The following is a 24,615-nucleotide window of genomic DNA, read 5'->3' as shown; positions in this document are numbered from 1 at the left end:
TTACTGGCACTCAGCTCCCTCCCCATCAGCATTGTTTGGTTCTCTAACTTTGCTGTAGCTGCAATCGTCACCACACACCATCTGGAGGAAGATAACTCACTTAGTTGCCACTACCAATTTCAGAAAGAAGGGATTTCACTGTGATTGAGAAAACCACAATCAGGTGACAGTTTGTGGAATTACTGTTGAGCTTTTGGGAACTTTGTTGAAATTATTCCTGAACCTTTGCGTCACTTACTACTGAACCCCTGCACTCTGTGCCCCTTTAAGCCACAGCCAGTATTCAGCACAATGAAAATCACACCCAACTTTTCCTGTGGCGCAGAGTGTCGCACTTTTTCTCAGCTGTGGGGGCCCAACTTATGATCCTGGACACAGGCCCACTGCTTTCAGAAAAATTCCCTGACCTGAGCTCATCATTGCTCATCCATTCCCGATGCTTGTATGTGACATCACACACATCACATACATCACATACAAGCATGTGGGCTAGATGCGAGAGTTGGATCAGCGGGGATGAGTGTGCCAGGACAGGTAGATGTGTCTCATCTCTGCTTCCTCTCACCACTCTGCATATCATAGATGAGAAGAGGGTACAGCAGAGCAGATGAGCAGGAGGGTACAGCGGTGGGGAAAATGAGCAGGGAGGTACAGTGGTGGAAGAGATGAGAAGGGGGTTCAGTGTTGGGACAGAAGAGCAGGGGAGTTCAGTGTTGGGCCAGATGAGCAGGGGGTTCAATGTTGGGCCAGATGAGCAGGGTGTTCAGTGTTGGGCCAGATGAGCAGGGGGGTTCAGTTTTGGTCCAGATGAGCAGGGGGGTTCAGTGTTGGTCCAGATGAGCAGGGGGGGTTCAGTGTTGGGCCAGATGAGCAGGGGGGTTCAATGTTGGGCCAGATGAGCAGGGGGGTTCAATGTTGGGCCAGATGAGCAGGGGGGTTCAATGTTGGGCCAGATGAGCAGGGGGGTTCAGTGTTGGGCCAGATGAGCAGGGGGGTTCAGTGTTGGGCCAGATGAGCAGGGGGAATCGGTGTTGGGCCAGATGAGCAGGGGGAATCGGTGTTGGGCCAGATGAGCAGGGGGAATCGGTGTTGGGCCAGATGAGCAGGGGGAATCGGTGTTGGGCCAGATGAGCAGGGGGAATCGGTGTTGGGCCAGATGAGCAGGGGGAATCGGTGTTGGGCCAGATGAGCAGGGGGAATCGGTGTTGGGCCAGATGAGCAGGGGGAATCGATGTTGGGCCAGATGAGCAGGGGGAATCGGTGTTGGGCCAGATGAGCAGGGGGAATCGGTGTTGGGCCAGATGAGCAGGGGGAATCGGTGTTGGGCCAGATGAGCAGGGGGAATCGGTGTTGGGCCAGATGAGCAGGGGGAATCGGTGTTGGGCCAGATGAGCAGGGGGAATCGGTGTTGGGCCAGATGAGCAGGGGGAATCGGTGTTGGGCCAGATGAGCAGGGGGGTTTAGTATTGGGGCAGATGAGAAGGGGGGTTTAGTATTGGGGCAGATGAGAAGGGGGGTTTAGTATTGGGGCAGATGAGAAGGGGGGTTTAGTATTGGGGCAGATGAGAAGGGGGGTTTAGTATTGGGGCAGATGAGAAGGGGGGTTTAATGCTGGGGCAGATGAGAAGGGGGTTCAGTGATGGGACAGGAAAGCAGGGGGGTAGAGCAGTGGGGCAGATGTGAAAGGAGGTGTATTGGTGGGACAGATGAGTAGGGGGTTACAGTGGTGGGGCAGGAGAGCAGGGGGGACAGAGGTGGGGCAAGAGAGCAGGGGGGTACAGAAGTGAGACAGATGTGCAGGAGGTACATTTGTGGGGCAGATGAAAAAGCGGGTTATATTGGTAGGGCAGATGAGCAGATTGGTTCAGTGTTAGGACAGATGAGAAGGTTATTCAGTAGTGAGACAGAAGAGCATGGGGATACGGCGGCGGGGCAGATGTGCAGTGAGGTACAGTGGTGGGGCAGATGAGAAAGGGGGTACATTGATGGGGCAGATGAGCAGGGGGGTTACAGTGGTGGGACAGAAGAGCCAGGGGGTACAGTGGTAGAGGAGATGTGCAGGAGGTACAGTGGTGGGACGGATGAGAAGGGGGTTCAGCGGTGGGACAGAAAAGCAGGGGGGTACAGTGATGGGGCAGATGAGCAGTGTTGAGCCAGATGAGCAGGTGGTTACAGAAAGATGAGCAGGGGGGGTTCAGTGTTGGAGCAGAGGAGAAAGGAGGTACATTGGTGGCATTGGTGGAACAGATGAACAGGGGGTTACAGCGGTGGGGGAGAGGAGCATGGGGATACAGAGGTGGGGCAGATGTGCAGAGGAGAAAGGAGGTACATCGGTGGAACCCATGAGAAGGGGCTTACAGTGGTGGGGCAGATAAGTAGGGGGTACAGTGGTGGGGCACATGAGAAAGAGGTTTACAGTGATGAGGCAGATTAGCAGATAAGTTCAGTGTTAGGACAGATGTGTAGGGGGTTACAGTGGTGGGGCAGATGAGCAGGGGGTACAGCGGTGGGGTAGATGAGCAGGGGGTACAGCGTTGGGGTAGATGAGCAGGGGCTTACAGTGGTGGGGCAGATGTGCAGGGTAGTACAGTGGTGGGGCAGATGTGCAGGGTAGTACAGTGGTGGGGCAGATGTGCAGGGTAGTACAGTGGTGGGGCAGATGTGCAGGGTAGTACAGTGGTGGGGCAGATGTGCAGGGTAGTACAGTGGTGGGGCAGATGTGCAGGATAGTACAGTGGTGGGGCAGATGTGCAGGGGGGGACAGTGATTTGAAGTGTGGAGTTGCAGGAATTGGGGCTGATCTGAGGCGTGAGAGTGCAGGATGTTAATTTTTCACTACTAACATTCGGTAGTTTACAGCATTTACTTTATAAAAAATCCTTTTAGTGATTGAGAGTGTGAAGTTGACTTTTTTTGTTATAAAATTGGCAAACTCAATTTCTTTGAAAACATTTTTCGGCACACTGTGCTTAAAAGGTTGCCTACCCCTGGTGCAGAGTGTGTGTTCCTGGGAAACAGAGTCCAAAGGGGATCTAAGTTGCATCCAGGAACACTTGTAAATTAGGTTCTTTGTTTAGTCTCTTTGGCATCAGTGCATTTCATTTATAAATCCAAAATTTTTCTTTTTTAGGAAGCACCACTTTTTTTTTTACTAATAAATGTTGATATTCATTTGATTATTTGTTTCCTATTTATTATTTGATTACTATATCCCTGTGGCTCACTCGTGTGGCACTTTGACTTTCCCCTCTCTGGTACAGCCTTCTTTTTTTATGCGATTCTGTGTGTAGCAGCCTCCCCAACACCCCCTAATACTTACCTGAGGTCTCTCTCTGTCCAGCGATGTCCACGAAAGTCTCGGCCATCTGAGATTCTTTTCCTGATTGGCTGAGACATTGAGGCATTATCGTAAACAGAACCGCCGGCCCTAAAGAGGGATACCTCGGTTGTGGCAGCAGCTGCTGCCGTTACTGAGATATCCACCTTCAAAGTATTGACGTATTAAGGTTTGGTAGGCATTAATATATAAACATTTTTGTTTTTGGGTTTAGATACCCTTTAACTTTTCCTACACTTTAGATTTCTGTATTCAGCATGATGCTACAGTATTTGGTAAGGAAACCCAAGTATTTATAGCGTAAGCATGAGCAATTGTTTGAGTTTCTGCACCATGTTGTTGTTTGCGGTTTCATGGAACTTTCATTACAGAATCCCTCAAAAAATGGAATTACAACCTGCCTTTGCCCACTATACATTACCCAGCTCTCTAGAATATATTTTGAGATTTGAATAAATCCCTTTATCAGCATATTTACCAAGGTTGCTGTACCCTAAAATGGCCATTGTTTCTGTTTTTTAAATTGGTATTAAATACAGATCTTTTGTGTGCAATTGATCCATATAAGAATGTAAATACACGATGCTTCTGATTCCCATAAAAAACAAAACAAAACAAAAAAACAACAGCTAAACATCCTATTTTAGCTGTGCTGTGAAGAGGTCACATGATCTTTCCCTGCTGGTTCCTGTCTGCAGGGAAAGGTCTGTGGGAGGAGCTTCTAGAAATGCCTGTTAGTTCTGCCCCCTAGTGGCTGGGAACATGTGGGCATGGAGGAGGAGGAGGGTGGAAGGGGGTCACAGTGCTTGTTAGTCAGTCTCCCAATCTCCCAACCCCCCCCCCCCACCAATGCCTAGGAACACATTGGCATGGAGGAGAAGGGAAGCAGGGGTCACAATGCCTGTTAGTTCCAAATCTGAAGACAGCAGTACACCATCATGGCCTACTGTCATTGCATACTGTATAAACTCAGTTCTTTAATGCATGGCTGCTGAACTCAAAATGCTGTATAGTATGGCTCTTTGGGAGCCTCCCTATAGACTTACAACTATCCTCTGTCTTTGCTGGCTCGATAACATGTTTATTCTCCCCTACAGGTTATTAAAATCCGTACATCATAACCCGGCAAAGTTTGGAATTCGGGAGGATAAACTGAAACCTTTTGAGAAGCTGCTGTTAAAACTGGAAAGTCAGTTGCTTGATGGCGCCTTATTCCAGGTAGTAAGCCATATCAGTACACTGGCTAGACATTTTGTAATTGAAACTTTTTCATATTGCTGGTAGTGAAATTGTGTCCTTTTAGAAAAAATCACAGGCAATAAAATTCATTGAATATATTAGTTATTGCAATAGTTGCTTTTAGTTTTGAATCCTCTGAATGGCAAAGTAGCTGACATGTTAATTTTAACCCCCAAATGCTTTCTTGTGACATTAGTGTTTCTGTGTGTATAGGACAGCACCAGTCATTGCATACAGTGTGATGTAAGCCAAAAGTAATTACACCCAAACTCAGTGGAGGTACTCACTGCTAGTGCTGTAAACTGGAGGTGCAGGGACTTCTAGAGATCAAATTATAAACCGATTCAAAGTAGACATAATTTGATATAGTATGTTTACTTTTATGGGTTTTTTTTCTTTATTCTTGTCTTGACTTCATGTATGCTTAAACTGCAGAATTTATTTGGGGATTTTTTCAGCATTATACCAGTACATTCAGTTTGTTTTTCTAAAATGTTTAGTATAATAAGTGAGACCGGGTATATTTTTGCTAGTGATGCATCTGATCAAATTATTTGTACTTAGTGGGTATTGTAGCAAAGCAAATTGTACCTGATGAATATTTGTTATTTTAAAGTGATTCTTATAGCTTGCACCAAAGTATTCCTGCAGCATTTAGCTTTAGTGACCTGAAACCTGAACGTCTGGTATATAGGAAGACTAGGCATGCCTTCTCTTTCTCTTAGTGCCAGAAAGACCTGTCACTAGGGGTGGGTGGACTTTCAGAGGGTAGCATGTATGAAGGGTGCTGTGCTACGGAGGAGTTTTTCTTGAATATCGCATGTATACTTTTGCCCCATCTGGTTAGCATAAAAAATATATATTAGGTACAGCTGTACTTTAAAGTTTGAGCATCCAAGATATTTGAACTTGCTTGCATGCTTCCCCATCTTTATATAGTCCTAAACTTTCATTTATAATGCTTTGTGCTCTTTTATGTCTAACAGGGGTGTGTTGATCAACAGTTTGACTCCTCCAATGGGGGAGTATCTGTCTCAAAGAATGGAACCTTTGCTGAAGAGTTTTCACATAACATTCGCACAATATTTTCTAATGTGGAAGTTAAACTAGGTGAGTCCAGTTTTCCTGTTCAGTTTCAAAGATCTACAAGCTTTTATGGTGTGACCTGTGATGTCAGCTAGTTTCCTTCTCCGTTACTCTGCAGGAGAAGCCTCTGAAATTGATCAGCGGGAGCGATATGTGGGGCTCTGTGGCCTTTTTGTACTTCACTTTCATATATTTCGGAGCGTAGACAAAAAGCTTTACAAGTCTCTCCTGGATGTGTGTAAGAAGGTAAAGTGTCATGTTGCATAAAACACTGAAAATATCCTTAAAGAACTGTATATTAAAATCCAAGAACAAAAATGTAGTATGATTCTATATCAGTCCTTAGATGCGGTGGCTGCATTAGTTTTATTTTCAGGCACAGTACATTGCTAGATGTCTATTATGTCTATGATGAGCTGGTGTCCTAACTTTCTGTGCTGAAATAAACAGGGTGCCGTACACTTGCACAAAAGTCACATTGGAAGCAGTGACTTTGTCCGTGCAGCTGCTGCATCCCAATTGACAGCTATGGGACTTCCTAATGGGGATTCACAGAACACCTGTGCATCACCAAGAGGGTAAACCTTACCCTCACCTGGAGCATGGATTTATACACCCTATCGGAATGAGGCCTTATGCAGCTACCTCATCCAAGGCCTGATCAGCTGTAATATATTACATTTTTGTACTTTTTTTTTTTTTTTATGTCATTGAACAAGTGCAAGATGCTGATATGGTATACTGACAAACAGAAAAAATAAAATAAAAAATAATAAAAATAAAATAAATATATACATATTTACACTGGTGTTGGTAAAAGAGTTGATGAGCAGAGCCTTATACTGTATAGTCTTTTAGTGTATGTAAATGTAACCAGATTAATGTAAGCTAGCAACATTTGCCCATTGTTTGAACTTTCAACGGGGAAGATTAAATAAGGTAAGGAAGAGCTACCATATCAAGCTTAGAACAAAAAAGTCTGCAATTTATTTTCGGAAATGTAGCATTTTTGTTTGAAGCATAATTATATTAATTAATGGTGCTTTTCTGATTTTAAAGGATAAGTTCACCTTTTGTGACATGTTACACCCATATTCAGGGTGTAACATATTAGAAATCCACCGGCCCCTGCACCCCTCCCGCCTCCCCATTGTAACAGGTGGGGGGGGAACTTCTCTTCCAGTTTCCTGTTACAATCTGCAAAGAACATGGCCATGCGGGGCTCTGCCCACCCGGCCGCATCATTCATCCACAGAGTCCTGTGAATGGAAAACTACAAGGTCCAGCAGCCTTTGCGGCTGTTGAGCGCTGTGGTTTTTCATTGATTCTTCCTGCTAGTGTGTAACTGCTTGGCTGTACAAGTACATGGCTTACACACGGGGTCTGGAAGAGGCCCACATTGCACCCACCATTTTCTGGTCATGGGTGCAATGTTTTTCCTGCTCCCAATAAAAAAAATAAAAGACTGTAAATGCAAGTTTTTTTACCTGCAAAAAGATGTGCATTTATTTTTTTTTTTTTAAGGTGAACTTATCTTTTAAAGATTAGCAGTCAGCGATAAGTTAGAAATGGAAGAACTCGAGGGTCGTGGCCTAGCGATGGCGCTGTGAGGTTGTCTGAACGGGAGCTCCATGCTGCGATCGGGTGAAGAACCATCCCGAGTACACAGACCTCACGGTTCTCACATGTCCGGGACCGATAAGGCTCCAGGGACACCTGCAGCACACAGAGGAACAGACATTGCGGCTTATTTTTTAAGGAATTCGGTGACTCCGTCTCAGGCCTCGGATCCCAAGATGGCGCCGCTGCGCTCTAACACGGCTAGTGCGGCTGCACTGAAGAACGCAGGCAAAGGCACTGTTCAGGAGGCACAGCTTCCTCTAGATCGAGCGGACTCGCCGATCCCTTCACCTGACCTGCATGGAACAGACCTGTCTCAGCTGTCACAATGGATGGAAACGCAGGGTCAGCCGTTGGTGGACACATGGAGGGACATCGTTTCACTCCTTCCTACTAAGCAGGACATAGCTGAATCAGCTGCAACAATAGTAAGTACCCTGTCCAGAGAGATCCATGATCTCAAGCAGAGAATAGACACGGTAGACTCCCGTGTGACAATGGTTGAGTCCGCCTCAGATGCTATAAAATCTAGAATAGTGGCGTTGGAGGAGACACAATTTAATTATAAGCGTTGCCTGATCTTGCTGCAGCTTTCCGTTGATGATGGGGAAAATCGCAGTCGCAGAAACAACATTAGACTGCGCGGCTTGCCGGAATCTACTTCTGGGGGGACCTCAGGGCTACAGTCACAGCTATTTTTAACTGCCTGCTGGACAAACCGCCTACAGCTGAACTGGAACTGGACAGGGTACACAGAGTACAGGGTCCCAGAGGAGGAGAAGCTCCTCTCCCTAGAGACGTCCTGGCCAGGGTCCATTTTTATGCGGTTAAAGAGGAAATAATGCGACAGGCTTGGACCAAAGGCCCGATGGACTTTGACGGCGCAGCTGTGCATTTATTCCCAGATCTATCACGACTTACGCTCAGAATGAGAGGCATGTTGCGCCCCCTACTGGAAGCCATTAGGAACGCGGGAGCTATGTACAGATGGGGCCACCCTTTTCACCTTGTAGTGCTCAAAAGTGGTGGTTCCTTCATCCTGCGATGCTCGGATCAATTATGAGATTTGTTCGCCTTTCTGGACATCCCGGCGATATCCATTCCTGGTTGGTTGGTCGCTCACATTTGGCATCACTCGGCCGGCATCCCCAAGACCACAAAGACGCAGCAGAATACGGCAACGTTCCAGATCAGAAGCTGAATTCAGGGACAATCCAATATCACCTGAACCATAGCTGGAGAAGGCATCTTAAGCAGACGTCCGCAAAGAGATTCCTCCGCATCTCAATATTTGTGTAAAGACACGGACTGTCAGTATCCTTTTTGTCCTTTAAGTAGGCCTTGGTTCTGCGGAACCATATGGTTGGCCTTTACAGCCCTCAACTTACAGAACATCTGGTTTAGATAGTTTTAACGTTTAGACGGAAGGGCCGCGTAGTCTGATCACGATCTGGCGTCGGATGGGCACGCGTCCTCTCCCCCGCCACTACTTCCTAACAGTTTTACCCTTTTTTTTTTTTTTTTTCTTTCTTTTTGGAATGTGGCTGGGGCACGTTGCAGGTCCTCTCCCAGAAGGCTTTGGAACACAGAGCTTGCGGATTTTGAGGTTTGGTATCATAGGTTATGTTTTGCTTGTTTGAATATGTTTATAATTTTTTGTTACTAATGAATACATGTGTCCTTTCATGATGAGGACTGGTCACCATCCAGTTGTCCTTCAGAGCAGTTACTCTGCTATTAAGGAGTTAGCTCCCCGGGGCTACCTCTATATGAGGTCTCAGTTGTGTGATAGCATAATATAGGTTCCAACTCGATGGCACGTCTCCCACTGCCTTACAGGGTCAAGCTCCCACTCCCCGCTTATAGGCAGCGCATACTTGCGCAAGAATTTGCTTAGCAAATATTAGTGCACCCTACTAACTACTTTTCTTCTTTTGGTGCGTGTTCTTTCCTTACTTCTTTTTCTGATCTCCTTCCTCTCCTTCCCTCTTTTCCTCGCCCTCTTTTCCTCCTAAATCCCCCCCCCCCCCTTTTTTTTTTTTTTTTTTTAATCATGTCATCCTTTAGAAGGGGACCTCCCATGTCATTTGGCACAAGGGATTAAATTTACCTCTTTAAATGTCCGAGGTTTAGCCACTCCGGAAAAATGTTGAAGACTCCTTTCTGATCTTAAAAAATCCCATAGCCAGGTAGCATTCCTGCAGGAGACTCATTTTAAGCACCAAGCAGTTCCCAGGTTTTACAGTTGAGACTTCCCCAATACATATCATGCACCTTCACCTCTGTCAAAGTTTGATAGCTAAATCGGTCCCTTGGACCCTCATGGAAGAACGCGCAGATTCACAGGGCCGATACTTGCTTCTGAAAGGGAAAATTGGAAATACCACAGTGACCCTGGTAAATGTTTATTTTCCAAACACAGACCACCTCGCCTTCCTGAGGTCTCTAGTTCCAATTATATTGGAATTCCGAGAGGGTATATTTCTGTTAGGTGGTGATTTTAATTATGCACAGGAGCCCTTGCTTGATGTCTCTAGAGGGGCGTCACATCTTTCTTTCTCATACCTCAAAAAACTTAAAGCAGAGCTGCATAATCTGAATTTGGTTGATCCCTGGAGAATTATGCATGCAGATGGTAGAGACTATACCTACTATTCGTCTGTTCATCGGACATATTCCAGGATTGACTTTTTTCTGATTCAGCATAAAGACTTACCTCTTGTCACCTCCTCCCAGATTGATTACATATCTTTTTCTGACCATGCACCGACCCATGTGACCCTGTGTTGGGATACTGAATCCCGTGCACCCCCGACTTGGAAATTAAATGAATCCATGTTGCAAATCCCCGAAGTACGCAAAGAAATAGTGAAAATTCTTTCAAATTACTTTTCTGAAAATGCTGATGCATCAGTAAGTCCCTTGATGGTATGGGAAGCACACAAATGTTTAGTGAGGGGTGAGCTGATCAGGATAGGGGCCTTGAAGAAGCGAGAAAGAAATAGGCAGATAGACTTGCTGATCTCTCAGGTGCGATCCCTCGAGCTACTACATAAGCGTTCCCTGGCCGAAGCTCATCTTAAGGCTTTACTGAAGGCCAGGGGGAACTGAAGGACTTACTCTACCAAAATACAACTCAAAGCTTGGCTTGGGCTAAGCGCTCCTTGTTTGAATTTGAAAATAAACCGGGCTTGATGCTAGCTAGAGCTTTACGTGGCCCAAGGAAACGCACCTTTATACCCCATGTTACCACAAGACAGGGGACCAAAGTACATACTTCCAAAGAGATAGCAGAGGAATTCTGTGATTACTATCGGAGACTGTACAATCTGCACCCAGGAGAGTCCTCCGTGACTTTACAGACCAAGACTGAGTTAGCGAGTGAATACATCAGGGCCTCCGGTATGCCCACATTGTCGGATGAAGTTCGAGACTCTCTGGAGTCGGAGATTACCGCAGAGGAATTTCAAGTAGCTTTGGCTCAAACAAAACCTCGGAAGGCACCGGGACCTGATGGCTTCACTTTGACTTATTACCATTCGTTTATGACTTTTTTGACATCACACTTTGTGGCTGCATACAACACATTAAGAGGGGGAACCCCATACCGGAGGACTCACTGAGAGCATATATATCTTTGATACCCAAAGAAGGGAAAGACCTAACCCAGTGTGGAAATTATCACCCAATTGCACTCCTAAACATTGATTTAAAGCTCTTTTCCAAAATACGGTCAAACCGACTCATATCACATATTCCACATTTAATACACTTAGACCAGGTGGGTTTCGTGCCGATGAGAGAGGCAAGAGACAATACAGCTAGGGTTTTTAATCTCATCCACACGATTCGCCCAACTAGACGGCCCTTTCTCCTGCTCTCAACGGACACAGAAAAGGCCTTTGACAGGGTGGCCTGGCATTTTATGTGGGCCACCCTGGCACACATTGGTCTTGGCCCCAATATGCTTAGCTGGATTTTGTCCCTCTACTCCAAACTGTCGGCGGCGGTACGGGTAAACGAATGGCGTTCCGAGTTTTTTACAATAGCAAACGGGACGAGACAGGGATGCCCCCTGTCCCCCCTTATATTCATTCTGACCCTAGAACCATTTATGTGTCACATAAGGGAGGACGCAAATATCACAGGCGTGCAGAAGCCCTCGGGTCATCACAAAATCACGGCCTACGCCGATGACCTGATTTTCTTTGTTTCAAATCCGCGGGTATCGCTTCCCGATATACTAGCAGCTCTTCGGAAATATGGGGAGCTGTCAAATTTTAAGGTCAACTGTGCCAAGTCCGCAGTGTTAAATATAATGATTCCGGAGTCAGAGGCCCACAGTATGCGTTCGACCTTTGCGTTCCATTGGGCGGATAAATCTATTCGATATCTGGATATTGATATTACACCGGACTTGGCACACTTGTATACCTTTAATTATATACCCCTGCTACATAGACTGAAAGCTGACCTCCGCAACTGGCATACTCTGACCTTGACATGATTCGGACGGTGCAATGCCTTAAAGATGACAGTTCTACCAAGGATTTTGTACATACTCCAAACCATTCCAATTCGGATTCCGCTGCATTTCTTCATACAGCTCAGGACGATAGAGACTTCATTTGGGCACATAAGTCACCCAGGATGAAAATGCAAATCCTGACTAAACCAAAGGAGAAAGGGGGCATCGACCTCCCTGACTTCCTCAGCTATTATAGAGCTGTACATTTTTTGAGGATTGTGGACTGGCATTGTAATAAGGAATCCAAACAGTGGGTAGGAATGGAAATTGAAGATGCCTCCATACCCCTTTTGACCTCTCCATGGCTTACTTCCCCACCACCAGAAGACATGTGGAATCACCCTTTGATAGGTGCCACTCTTAAGGTAGTTAGATCCATCATTCACACCACTGGTCTCTCACCGCTGCCCTCTCCTATGACGCCGGTAATAGGCAACCCGGACTTCGCACCGAGGCTTACTAGTAGGAGGATAAGACAATTGACCGTGACAGGGAAATGTAATCTGATGGATGTTTGGCCGCGGGGGGTGCTCCCCTCACCGTCAACCATCTCCAACCTTACAGACCGACCGCTAGATGCTTTCAGCACCTACCAAGTCCGACACTTTTTGCAGTCTCTGCAGAAGTCAGTGTACACTCCTCAAGACCTTACCCCCTTCGAATCGCTTTGTAAGGTAGGGGAACCCTTACGACATACGCTCTCTTTGCTGTACAACTACCTGACTACCCAGACTGAAGAGCCGACCCTGACATTTATTCAAAAATGGGAAAAGGACTTGGAGGTTCAGTTTTCACCACAACAGATAGATAAAATCCAAACTCTGGCATATAAGTCCTCCATCGCAAACCAATATCAGGAAATAGGATACAAAATGATGTCCCGATGGTATAGAGTCCCTTACAAACTCAATAAGATGAATAAACACGTCTTAGATAAATGCTGGCGATGCAATATGGCAGTTGGTACCATTATCCATATTTTTTGGACATGTTCAGTATTGAGACTGTTTTGGGAGGAGGTGACAACGACTCAAAAGCCTAACGTCAGTGAACCTGCAGGACAATCCGGCTGCATGTCTCTTACATCTGACGGAGAGACCCACTAGGAAATACAAAAAAACTCTGACAATGCAACTCCTCAATGCAGCAAGGGCATGTATTCCTGCACTCTGGGGGCAATCTCAACCGCCCACCAGGGTCCTGTGGTACTCCAAAGTCAGTTGTATACTCCGCATGGAGGAATTGACTGCCACCCTCCATAACACAGAGGAACAATTCAGGGATAAGTGGAGGCCCTGGAGACACTTTACAGGCACTGAATCTATGACATAAATGAGTCACATCCTAACGCACTGGGAATAAGATTGAATAACCTGTATGGATCTCTCTCTCTCTTCTTCTCTTCTCTTCTCTTGTTCATAATGGTTTTCACATAGACAAAGTACAGTAATCCTTGAACTGTTAATAACGATATGGATGTGCTTGAACATATCTTTTAATTCACGGAATTTGTTGTTTATTATGTCTGTATAAAAGATGTGATCACTGTATGTCAAGGAACTTTGCCTTTAATAAATACAGAATTTAAAAAAAAAATTGAAGAATTGTTTTGCAAAGCATTACAAGCCATAACTGGCTGCAAACTACTATAAGAAAACATACATGCCTTTCCTTAAATGCTGCAGCTACATTCATTCAATGATGTGATCCATGTTAACTAAGGGCCAGTTCACACCACATCCACAGTGGGTTTTGTTTCAGCATCAAAAATGCATGGAAAGAAGGTTATATGGTTTCCTATGGCATAGTTCACAGCAGTGCGGTCAGTTTCAGGGTGTTCCAGTTCAGAAAAAGAGTAGAACATGCTGCATTTTTCCTGCACTGGACTGTACTGGAATGCAATAAAATGCTTAAAAAAATCACCAAACTCCAGTACAGTGAAAAAAAAAAAAAAAAACAGGAAGAAAAAAAGCATATGGAATGCATCCGGAAACGTACAAAAAACCCCACAAAAACGCAATGAAGCACAGGAGAAACACATCCGGAACAGATATGGAGTCCATTTGTGGTGTGAACCGGCCCCAAGAAGTTTAATGAAGACTTGCAAAGAACAGTGTTCAAATTTGCGACTAGATCAACAGTCTAAAATTTAGACTGTAGAGCTGCAGCGGTACTCCTTTGGAACACTTGCCAGATAAACTACCGCACAAAAACAGGAAGATTACATTTACTGAATTATAAGAAATGCACACCCATGTGCATGTCTAGTGTGCATAAGGCAAACTAAATAAGCAAAGACCTAGAAAAGGTATCTAATTCAGCGAAGAAGCGCTTTTGAGCAAATATTCTGATTAGTCAGTTTCACATCATAATGAGATCAAGCAAGGCCACATATCAAAGCGGAACTTTAGGAGGAAGGGGAAGTTCCACTCTTCCTCCCCCCTTTACATTTGGCACTTTTTTTGGGGGGAGGGAAGCAGGTAACTGATTATGACAGGTACCAGCTCGCCCACTTACAGACAGATTGCCACGGCAATCTTAGAGGACAGTCCACCCCCCTTCCCCCGCAACATTCTGGGACTCAACACAGGTCCCATAAGACTGCAGGACCAATCACAAAGTGCAGCGTGATTCGCACATGTGCAGTTGGAAGCCAGCTGTGTAGCCGCAAGATGCCAGCGCCTGCACCCAAAGCCGATTGAAGAATCAGCTTGGGTGAGGATAGCACTGGATCCAGTATTTGTAGCTGCTGACATTACATTTTTTTAGGCAAGACTGGAGCTTTTGTTTAATTAGAAATTAAAGTATTAAACTACCCTCAATGTAGCCCGCCATAATCCAGAACTAAAACTTTAGTGAATGAACGCGAAGATGCTGAGTTAAACTGACTGTCATCAAAAGGACATTCATGTAGATTTGTTAGATGTCTAAGCCCTATTATTAGCCCCATTTCACAGCAGTGTCACACTCCTCAGGGGAATAAACAAGTTTGCATTTTTGTCTTGGTGTTGTTGGAACCATTATTCTGTTCAAGCCTACCCATTTTATAAAATTTGGGCCACAGCATGCAGCTGGCAGAGCCCTTGCTGGGAATGCTCTGTGATTGGAGGTGAATTGGTCTTGTGACTTTGAAAAATGACATTACCAGTTTATGTTCTCCAGAATGTTATTTTTCACAGAAAATTGTTATCCGTTCTATTGCACTCTGCTGGCTTCAGAGTCCAAAAGCTGGCAGAACACATTTGACATTTGTAAAGCACATTGCTCTTCTTTATGAATGTGTTTTTATTTATTTATTATTATTTTTTTTGGTCACAGCAGGTCATAATGTGGCTTTTAAAATGAGCCCTTCTATTTTCTAAGCATTCGCATTAGTTTTGCAAGAACTCTTCTTTGGATTTTATACACTGTGTAGTTGTAGTACAGTGGGGAAAATAATTATTTGATCCCCTGCAGATTTTGTAAGTTTGCCCACTTACAAAGAAATGAAGGGTCTATAATTTGTATCAAAAACAAAAAATCCAGAAAAAACTCACAAAACAAATGTTGCAGTTCAGTGGGTAAAATAAGTATTTGATCCCCAAGCAAAACATGACTTAGTACTTGGTGGAGAAACCCTTGTTGGCAAGCACAGAGGTAGGACATTTCTTATAGTTGGTGAGCAGGTTTGCACACATCTCAGGAGGTCCACTCTTTACAGATCTTCTCTAAGTTTCTTGACAACTCAAAGTTTCAGCTCCCTCCATAAATTTTCTATAGGATTAAGGTCTGGAGACTGACTAGGCCACTCCATGACCTTAATGTGTTTCTTCTTGAGCCACTCCTTTGTTGCCTTGGCTCATTGTCATGCTGGAAAACCTATCTACGACCCATCTTCAGTGTTCTGGCTGAGGGAAGAGGTTCTCATCCAAGATTTTACAATACATGGCCCTGTCCATTGGCTCCTCAATGCGGCAAAATCAGCCTGTACCTTTAGTAGAGAAACAGCCCCAAAGCATAATGTTTCCGCCTCCGTACTTGACTGTAGGGATGGTGATCTTAAGGTCATAGTCAGCATTTTACTTCTTCTAAACAAGAGGAGTCGAGTTAATGCCAAAGAGCTTAATTTTGGTCTCATCTGACTACAGCACACTCTCCCAATCCTTCTCTGAATCATTTAGATGTTCATTGGCATGAGTGTACATCTGCCTTCTTGAGGAGGGGGACTCGCTTGGAGTAAGAAAAATACAGTCAAGCATGGAGGCGGAAACATTATGCTTTGGGGCTGTTTCTCTGCTAAAGGTACATACTGACTTTTCTTCATTGATGGGCCAATGGACAGGGCCATGTATTATAAAATCTTGGATGAAAACCTTCTTCCCTCAGTCAGAACACTGAAGATGGATCATGGATGTGTCTTCCACCATGACAATAACCCAAAATATACCGCCAACGCAACAATGGAGTGGTTCAAGAAGAAGCATATTAAATCCATGGAGTGGCCTAGCCAGTCTCCAGACCTTAATCCTACAGAAAATTTATGGAAGGAGCTGAAACTTTGAGTTGCCAAGCGACAGCCAAGAAACCTTAAGGATTTAGAGTAGATCTGTAAAGAAGAGTGGACCAAAATCTCTCCTGAAATGTGTGCAAACCAGGTCACTATCTACAAGAAACGTCTTGCCTCCTAAGCTTGCCAACAAGGGTTTCTCCACCAAGTACTAAGTCATGTTTTGCTTTGGGATCAAATACTTATTTTACTCACTGAACTGCAACTCAATTTATAACATTTGTATCATGTGTTTTTTATGGATTTTTGGTTGATATTCTGTCTCTATAATTTAAAATACACCTATGATAACAATTATAGACCCTTCATTTCTTTGTAAGTGGGCAAACTTACAAAATCTGCAGGGGATCAAATAATTATTTTCCCCACTGTAACTATGTTTCTTGCATACACAAATAGAGTAGTTACTTTACCTTTCTGCTAGTAACCCCTAGGTCTACATGCTAGACAGGTTATTCTGCAATACTGTTCAGTTACATTCTTCTCTGTACGTTTTTTTTTGCCAAGAAAAACGTAGGAAATTACGTAAATGTAAGGCAATACAGTGAACACAAATCATGCAAAAATGTGAGCAGGCTCGCACCATACTGCGTAAGAATATTCATATCAAATATCAGTTAGGAGAGCTGATTGGAGGGAGGGGACACCCCCTTTACACAGCACACAGCAACAGAGCTGGAGGTCCCTCCTCTGTCCCCATGTTTCTCTTGGGGTCAGGAAAACTTGTCAGAAGTGACTCATGCTTATAGCAGAGGAAGGAGGCAGTGGGCAAAGAAATTACACTTATGCCCTGTACACACGGTCGGACGTTGATCGGACATTCCGACAACAAAATCCTAGGATTTTTTCCGACGGATGTTGGCTCAAACTTGTCTTGCATACACACGGTCACACAAAGGTGTCATAAAATCCGATCATTCTGAATGCGGTGACGTAAAACACGTACGTCGGGACTATAAACGAGGCAGTAGCCAATAGCTTTCATCTCTTTATTTATTCTGAGCATGCATGGCACTTTGTGCGTCGGATTTGTGTACACACGATCGGAATTTCCGACAACGGATTTTGTTGTTGGAAAATTTTATAGCAAGCTCTCAAACTTTGTGTGTCAGAAAATCCGATGGAAAATGTGTGATGGAGCTCACACACGGTCGAAATTTCCAACAACAAGGTCCTATCACACATTTTCCGTCGGAAAATCCGACCGTGTGTACAGGGCATAAGTGCTCAAGATTGAGACAAACACACGCTATAGAGAGATTTGCTTTGTTTATTTTTCATGTCTGAGGTTTACAACCACTTTAATATAATATCTGAGGTTTTGCTATGTACATGTTTCAGTATAAAGTGGAATTTGTATCTGTATTGTAGGTCCCGGCTATCACTCTAACAGCCAACATTATTTGGTATGCTGATAGTTTTCTAATCCAGAAGGTACCAGCTGCAGCCAAACTGATGGACCGGAAGAGCCTACTTGCTGTTAAGACTCAGAGAGAAACTTTTCTACAGACTAAGGCCCAGTCACTTACCAAGTAGGTCCATTAAAACCTGCAAACCACTTCAAATATGTGTGGTATCATTATAAGGTTGATTGTATTTGGGGGTAACTATAATTCTTTTAATAGTTGAAGGTTGTGTTATTCAAATCTGCTCAGTTTCCAGTTTAGTTAGCCACATTTTGTTTTCAACTTTACATTGTTTTAGGTGAAGCTGAGTAAGATAAAGCCATTTAGTATCTGATTAGTTAGCTAGACATTTTTCTGTCTTATGCTGGCCATACATGGTTTGAATTTATGCCAGTTCCTGATGAACTGGCTGCATTTTGAGCCATGGGTAGCCTTTTGCCATCACCCAGCTCCACAAACATTTACATGTCTGAAAATTGAAGGACCTTGATAGAAATTCCCTGCCCAAACTGTCTGCATTCAATGCAGTCACAGTTTGGGTTTTATGAAAGTCGCATCAGAAATACATTATCCAGCAGGGAAATTCCTCTCTCCACGCTTTTGAGCATGGATAAGGGAATCTTTTTTTTTTTTTTTTTTTTTAAAGAATTTTTTATTGTGCACATAACAAAAGAAAGCATACATCACAGTAGATAGGGTTACATAATCAACTACAAAGCAGAAATCACATATCCATTACATCACTGGTGCAGATATCCATCTACCCTTCATACGCCATGTGGGTCTCCGACCTTATTCTACTTTTGTAGTATATGTGCATTTTTATTTTTAACAAAACAAGAGAGAAAATCTCTCCTCATAACAATAACCCCCCCCCCCCCCCCCCCCAGCCCTCCACCCAGTGCTCTCCCTGGGAGAGACGACAGACCAGGCGTCCCACCCTCAGAGGGTGAACGCCCCCTCTGTACACCCCAACCAGAGAAGAGAAACCCCCCCCCCCCCCCCCCCGAGATGTCTGCATTCAATGTTCTGTGCAATAAAACATGAGAATCCGTGTCCTACCACAGTAAGAGGAGAATGTCTCCTATCCTCCTTTCATCCTCTGTTTGACAACAAAAAACAAAAAAAACAGTCCTTACTATCTAGTGTTCTGTGGCTCTTCCTCCTCTACTGTTTCTTGAACCCATGTACCTCTGCTATGAACACTCCCCTCAGTGTGGCCTTAAAAGCCTCCCACTGAAGAGGAGATGACCCAAAGTTACCATTTCCTACCCAGAACTGTTTAATGGCCTCTGCACACTTAAGCTTTATATATTCCTCCTGAAGCCAACTAGGCTCCATCCACCACAAGCGTATACCAGGTTTTGGTCCCAACTTAAGTTCCAATAACATGGGAGAATGGTCAGATAGGGCTCTGGGTAGATAGGAAACCTTCCCAACCATATCCATTCCCTCCCTCTCTGTCAGGATAGTGTCTATTCTGGAGAGAGTCTTGTGCGTTTCCGCCAGACATCTCTAAGTCCATGAGTAGACATCCACCCCGCAAGGGGGGCTGGAGTGTCAGCTGCTGCCCCCAATCTATCCAAAGTTGGTACAGATACAGTATTAAAATCACCCAAAATGAAGATCTTTCCCTCCGCTATCTCATAAGTAGCCTGTATCATGTCATCCAAATGAGCTAGCGAAAAAGGAGGAGGGACATATATGTTTACAATTGTTAGTAGTCTATTCATCACCTGTATCACCAATATAACATACCTCCCTTTAATGTCCGTCTAGACTGCGTGAATGGATATAGGCATAGCCTTAGTAACTAAAGTAGAAACCGCCCTCGCATATGAGGAGTAACTGGCATGGTAAGCCCCCCGCAATGTGAGCCCTTTTCAGAGAGAGGAGTCTGGAGCCCTGGAGATGTGTCTTCTGAAAAAGTATTAGGTGAGGCTTATATTTTTTAATGTAATCAAAAACTAATGAGCGTTTAAATTTTGCATTTAGGCCCCTGACATTCCAGGCCAAAATCTTAAGATTTACCTCCCATAAGTTAAAGATATGAGAAAATGGGGCGTCCTGCCCCCCTTGAGATATAGACTGCCAAAAAAAACACGAGGCTCCAGGCTTCTCCTCCCACAAATACAGAGCACAGTATTCATGATTAATCTCACCGAATGCAGACAATCCCAGCCAAATACAGACATAAATTCCCCAACAAACAGAAACCCCCCCCTCCCTGCACCCAGCCCCAACTTGCTAGGCACTTTTTACCCATAACCTGAGTTTAGATAGGCAGCAGAGATGCGACTTAAAAAAAAATGGCCTTTCTGTACCAGAAACAAAAAAATAAAAAAAAACGTTCTCCCCACAAAAAACGGAGGAAAAAAAACGAGAGAAAAAAAATGTTCCTGATAATCGGAAAAAAACTTTTTTTTCCTTTCTTTTTTGCTTAATATGACATATCTGAGAGCAGTCCACAGACTCAGCCTCTAAGAAAGGCACATGTAAGCAACAAACACCTTAATATCGAAGATTTCCTGTGTCAATATCTTCGTGACCAGGGTTGCATGGCAGGAAAACTGTAAAGGTAAATTTCAAAAGTACTAACTTCCAAAAGCAGCAGGACCATCTCAAAGTTTCTGTCCCGACAAAAGGGAAAAAAACAAACAAATTACAAGGATTTATAAGCGGTAGAAGTAATCAAGGGAGACAGCCAGATAGGCCATCCCTGACAATTCCATCCTTTCTCCCACCACTTGCTCTCTCCAGGGGGGGCCCACATCAAGGCGAATGGGAGGAGGATCTGTCTCTCTGGCGGCCACGTGCTTCTAGCCAGTCCGAGGCTTCAGTAGGGTTAGTGAAAAAATATGTTTTCCCATTTTCCACTAAACTTAGCAGGGTACAATATACTGTAGATCAAGTTGAGATCCCTCAATCTTTTCTTTATAGGTTGAAAAGAGACTCTCTGTTTCTGGGTGACCGCAGAAAAGTCAGGATAGATCGATATTCTAACGACATCTCAGGGCCAGTTCTAGCCCCTCACAGTATATTCTCCCGGTCCCGGAAGTGCAGTATCTTCGCTATCATGGATCTAGGAGGGGCTCCCGGCCTGGAATATGGTGTGCCCGTGCAATGGCAAACATTTTTGTGAAAGTGCCAGGATCCATGCACTCAATCAGCCATTTCTCTAGAAACTCTACGGGGTGCCTCCCCTCCACTCCCTCGGGGAACCCCACCAACCTTATATCGTTACTTCTCATGCGGTCTTCCATGTCAGCCATCTTTAAAGTGTGCTCAGACAGGGTCTTTTTTTGTCACCTGCGCAGCTGTGTCTAAAGGCCTGACAGTGTCCTCCAGAGAAGCAATGTGGCGGTCAGTAGCCTGCGCCTTCTCCCGCAGCTTCTGCATGTCATATTTCATAAAGGAGAACTCCACTTTGAGCTCCTCAAAGTGATCTATCAGCTTACTCTGGCAGCCCTGTATTGCAGCCATAATCTGGGTCAGGGACGGCTCATCCTCCCCCTCCACCTCCTTAGGAGATCTGTCCCTGATGTCTCTCAACCTGTCCAGCGATCTCCCCCTTCTCAGCACTTCACCCCTCTGGGGCTTAGGACTCACCCTGTCCGGGGGGGAGATGCCTGTTGCAGGTCCTCCACAGGTCTCTGGAGCGGCGGCCATTCCTCCTCCTCCTGTGAGCCGGTGCCATTTTGAGAGCCCCAGGCATACCGCGCCAGCCGCTCTCCCATCGTTTTGGGCCAGGGGGGCCCGTACTTCACCATCCCCGGAGGTTCCTGAGGGGTCCCTGCACACATCCCCAGCAAATCTGTACAGGATTCAGGTGCCGCTAATCCAGGATCACAGCAGGATTACAGATCTATAGACGGAGCTCAGGTCCTGCACTCCTCACATGCCGCACACTGGCTCCGCCCCCCATGGATGAGGGAATCTATTGAAATCTTTACATATATGGCTAGCTTTTACAGATCCTGTTAGTTGGATAAGGGGATGAAACAAATACAGGGAGGGTTTAGTCTCCATCAGTTTGTGTTTATGCTCAGAAACTCTACATCATTTCAGTTAGTTAAAGCGGTTGTAGTCCCTTATATATACTCAGTGAAGGGACTATGCTCAGGTGCAGGGAAGCCATCAGAAATTTTTGCCCCCCCCCCCAGCGTGACCACCAACATTCCCCAGGGCTTGCCCACGGGCTATCCCACCGAATCCACAGACCTGGCCACCTCACCTGTACGCCCTCCACCCCCCCCCCCTCAATCCTGTATATATGTCAGCCCCCCCACCAAATCTGTATATATGTAAGCCCCCCCCCCCCCGTATGTGTGTTGTTTTTATATATAATTTCAGCTCCACACATACACAAATGTGTAAACACACAAGCCTCTGGCCCCTCCCTATACACAAACAGCCCCCTCCCTTTCCTTCATACTCCCTACTTGTAAAGGAAATCTTCCTAGCTAGTCCCGGCTCGTTTTCACAAAGCTGACATGTTGCTGACACAGAGGAGCACAATACAGGCAGTTTACACGAGGGGTGCACATGCATATAGTAGCCAGAGGTAGCAGTAAAGATGTCTGAGCTCAATGATACAGAGCAGCACACGCTGCAAGATTGTTTCTATAGTGCACAAAACGGCTCCCCTTCACCCGTCCTGCCTTTTTCTGGGCCGGGCGGGCCCTGGTGCCCCTTACAGTTGTATCGGCTGTACCCCCCTGATGGTGGCCCTGCTCAGGTGATACACAGAGATTAAACAAATCATCCTACATAAGTTGTATCTGTCTATCTGCAGCCCTCTCTTCTCTACATCTGTTCAAAGTGCTGAATTTATAAGCTTCTCCGAGTTCATTAAAAAAAAAGGCCGTAGAGCTGAAATTACACTCTGCAGATCTCTCAGTGTGGAGAGCACTGAGAGCTGATTGGAGGGAAAGGACACCCCCTTCACAGCACACAGAAACAGAGCTCAGGCTGTCAATCTGTTGGAGATCCCTTCCCTGTCACCATTTTTCTCTTGGTGTTAGCAGAAATTGTCACAAGTGACTCATGCTGATAGCAGAGTAGAAAAGCAGCAGACAGAAGTGACACTTAGTGCTTTTAATTGAGACAAGTACACACTATAGAGGGGTATGCTTTGTTCATATTTAATGTCTGAGCTTTACAACCACATTAAATCAGCCTATAAAACTTGACATCTCCTAACGTAATTTCTCTACCATAAAAGTTAAAATAGATTAATTTGTTTTACACTGTGTTATGATTGTGAGGCAGTTGACAGACATTTTATATTGCTGGGTGTGTGTTTTAACATTAGTCAGTTTTTAAAGCGGAGCTAAACTTACCTTTTCTTCAACGTTCCCCGTCACTCGCCAGCATCATCGGCCTCTGGTGCTGGTTTTTGGCCGCCTTCCTTAGCTGGCGCGGGATGATTTCACTCCTGGGCATGCACAGTAGTCAGTCATCCCAGCACACAGGGACTGTGTCGGTGACGTAAGCAAAACTTCCCATGCGCAGTTCAGTTTACCAGGGAAGACAGCGAGCAGGCAGGTAGGTGTATTTTATTGTAGAAGAAACATTGCATGTCTCTTCTGCAGTAAAGAGCCTGCCTGCTTGTAGTTTGTGCCTTTAGTTCCACTTTAAGTCTCCGTGTAGATTCTAGTTTATAAAATAATAAAATCTGTCTAAGTACTTCCTGTTTGGTGTATGCTTAGAAACATCCTCGGACGGGAAGGGTGATATCTTGGTCATCGCTGCTGTGATGATCGAAATATCATCTTTTAAGTGCCAGTGATTCCCTACAAAGAAAAAGTAATCCTAGCGGCTAAAGAACCGCTATAATTTACAGGCTGCCTTTACGGAGCTCTCCCGTGCGATTGGGGAGCCTGGTTAGGAATGTGACCGGTGGCATCCAGCTCTGGGCACACAGTGAGAGGAACAGATGTTGTGCCTCCCACTGTGTGACGTCAGAACGCCCAGTAAAGTAGCTGGTAAGACCAACCTGTGTCTGATTGACTGCATTAGAGGCCAGAGGAGAGATCTGGGGTCTAATAGACCTCAGATCTCTCCATAAAGAGGACCTGTCACGGCCCATGCTTTTACAAGGGAAGTTGTTAATTCCATGTAATAGCGATAAAGTTGATCAAAAAACAAAATTAAGGTACAGTCTTAGAAAACAAATTTCAAATAAAAAATAAAATAAAACAATTTACACGCTCCCATTACCCTGTGCTCACGTGCAAATGCACACCTAGGTCCCGCACTCATATGTAAAAGCCGATCGCACCACACATGTGAGGTATTGCCGTGAACGTCTGAGCGAGAGCATTCATTTTAGTGCCTGACCTCTTGTGTAGCTCTAAAATGGTAACCTGTAAAGACTTTTAAAATGTCTATGGATCCATAGGTACCGTAATTTTGGCACTGTTCCACAGGCAGACGCCATTTTAAAGCATGACATGTTTGGTATCTATTTACTCAGTGTAACATCATCTTTTATATTTTACCAAACAATTGGGTGTTCTATTTTGTGTTTGTGCATTAAAAATCACTAACATGTATTAAAAAAAAATGTGTTTGAAAGACCGCTGTGCAAATATCGTGTACATAAAAACATGTTTCCAATGATAAGCTGTTAAAATCACAAACTATTAAACTTTGCCTTGCATATGAATTGGCTACAAATTTACACTGCAGAACATTATACAGTGAACATTTGTGTCTGCCCATCCCTTCATTGTATCATGATGATTGACAGAGGCTTTCGTGATATGCTGAAGATAAGGAGTGGCCTCACTCATAGATCTTATTTAGGTATTTTGTATTTATTTTTACATTTTTCACTTGTGTTTGCCAT

At 44.7% G+C, this 24,615-nt stretch overlaps 1 protein-coding gene across 2 annotated transcripts in view; it reads left to right on the top strand.

Moving 5' to 3' along the window:
• WASHC4 (WASH complex subunit 4) overlaps positions 1–24,615 on the top strand; it is a 115,438-nt gene that overhangs the window by 46,561 nt on the left and 44,262 nt on the right. For both annotated transcript variants that reach the window (XM_073620278.1, XM_073620279.1), the window contains exons 10-13: positions 4,435–4,555; positions 5,563–5,686; positions 5,781–5,908; positions 17,728–17,888. In XM_073620278.1, coding sequence (XP_073476379.1) covers positions 4,435–4,555; positions 5,563–5,686; positions 5,781–5,908; positions 17,728–17,888 — 534 coding nt within the window. The remainder of the gene's footprint in view (positions 1–4,434; positions 4,556–5,562; positions 5,687–5,780; positions 5,909–17,727; positions 17,889–24,615) is intronic.

Source organism: Aquarana catesbeiana, linkage group LG03, assembly GCF_042186555.1.
Source record: "Aquarana catesbeiana isolate 2022-GZ linkage group LG03, ASM4218655v1, whole genome shotgun sequence".
Taxonomy (NCBI): domain Eukaryota; kingdom Metazoa; phylum Chordata; class Amphibia; order Anura; family Ranidae; genus Aquarana; species Aquarana catesbeiana.
This window is presented reverse-complemented; position numbering and strand designations above follow the sequence as displayed.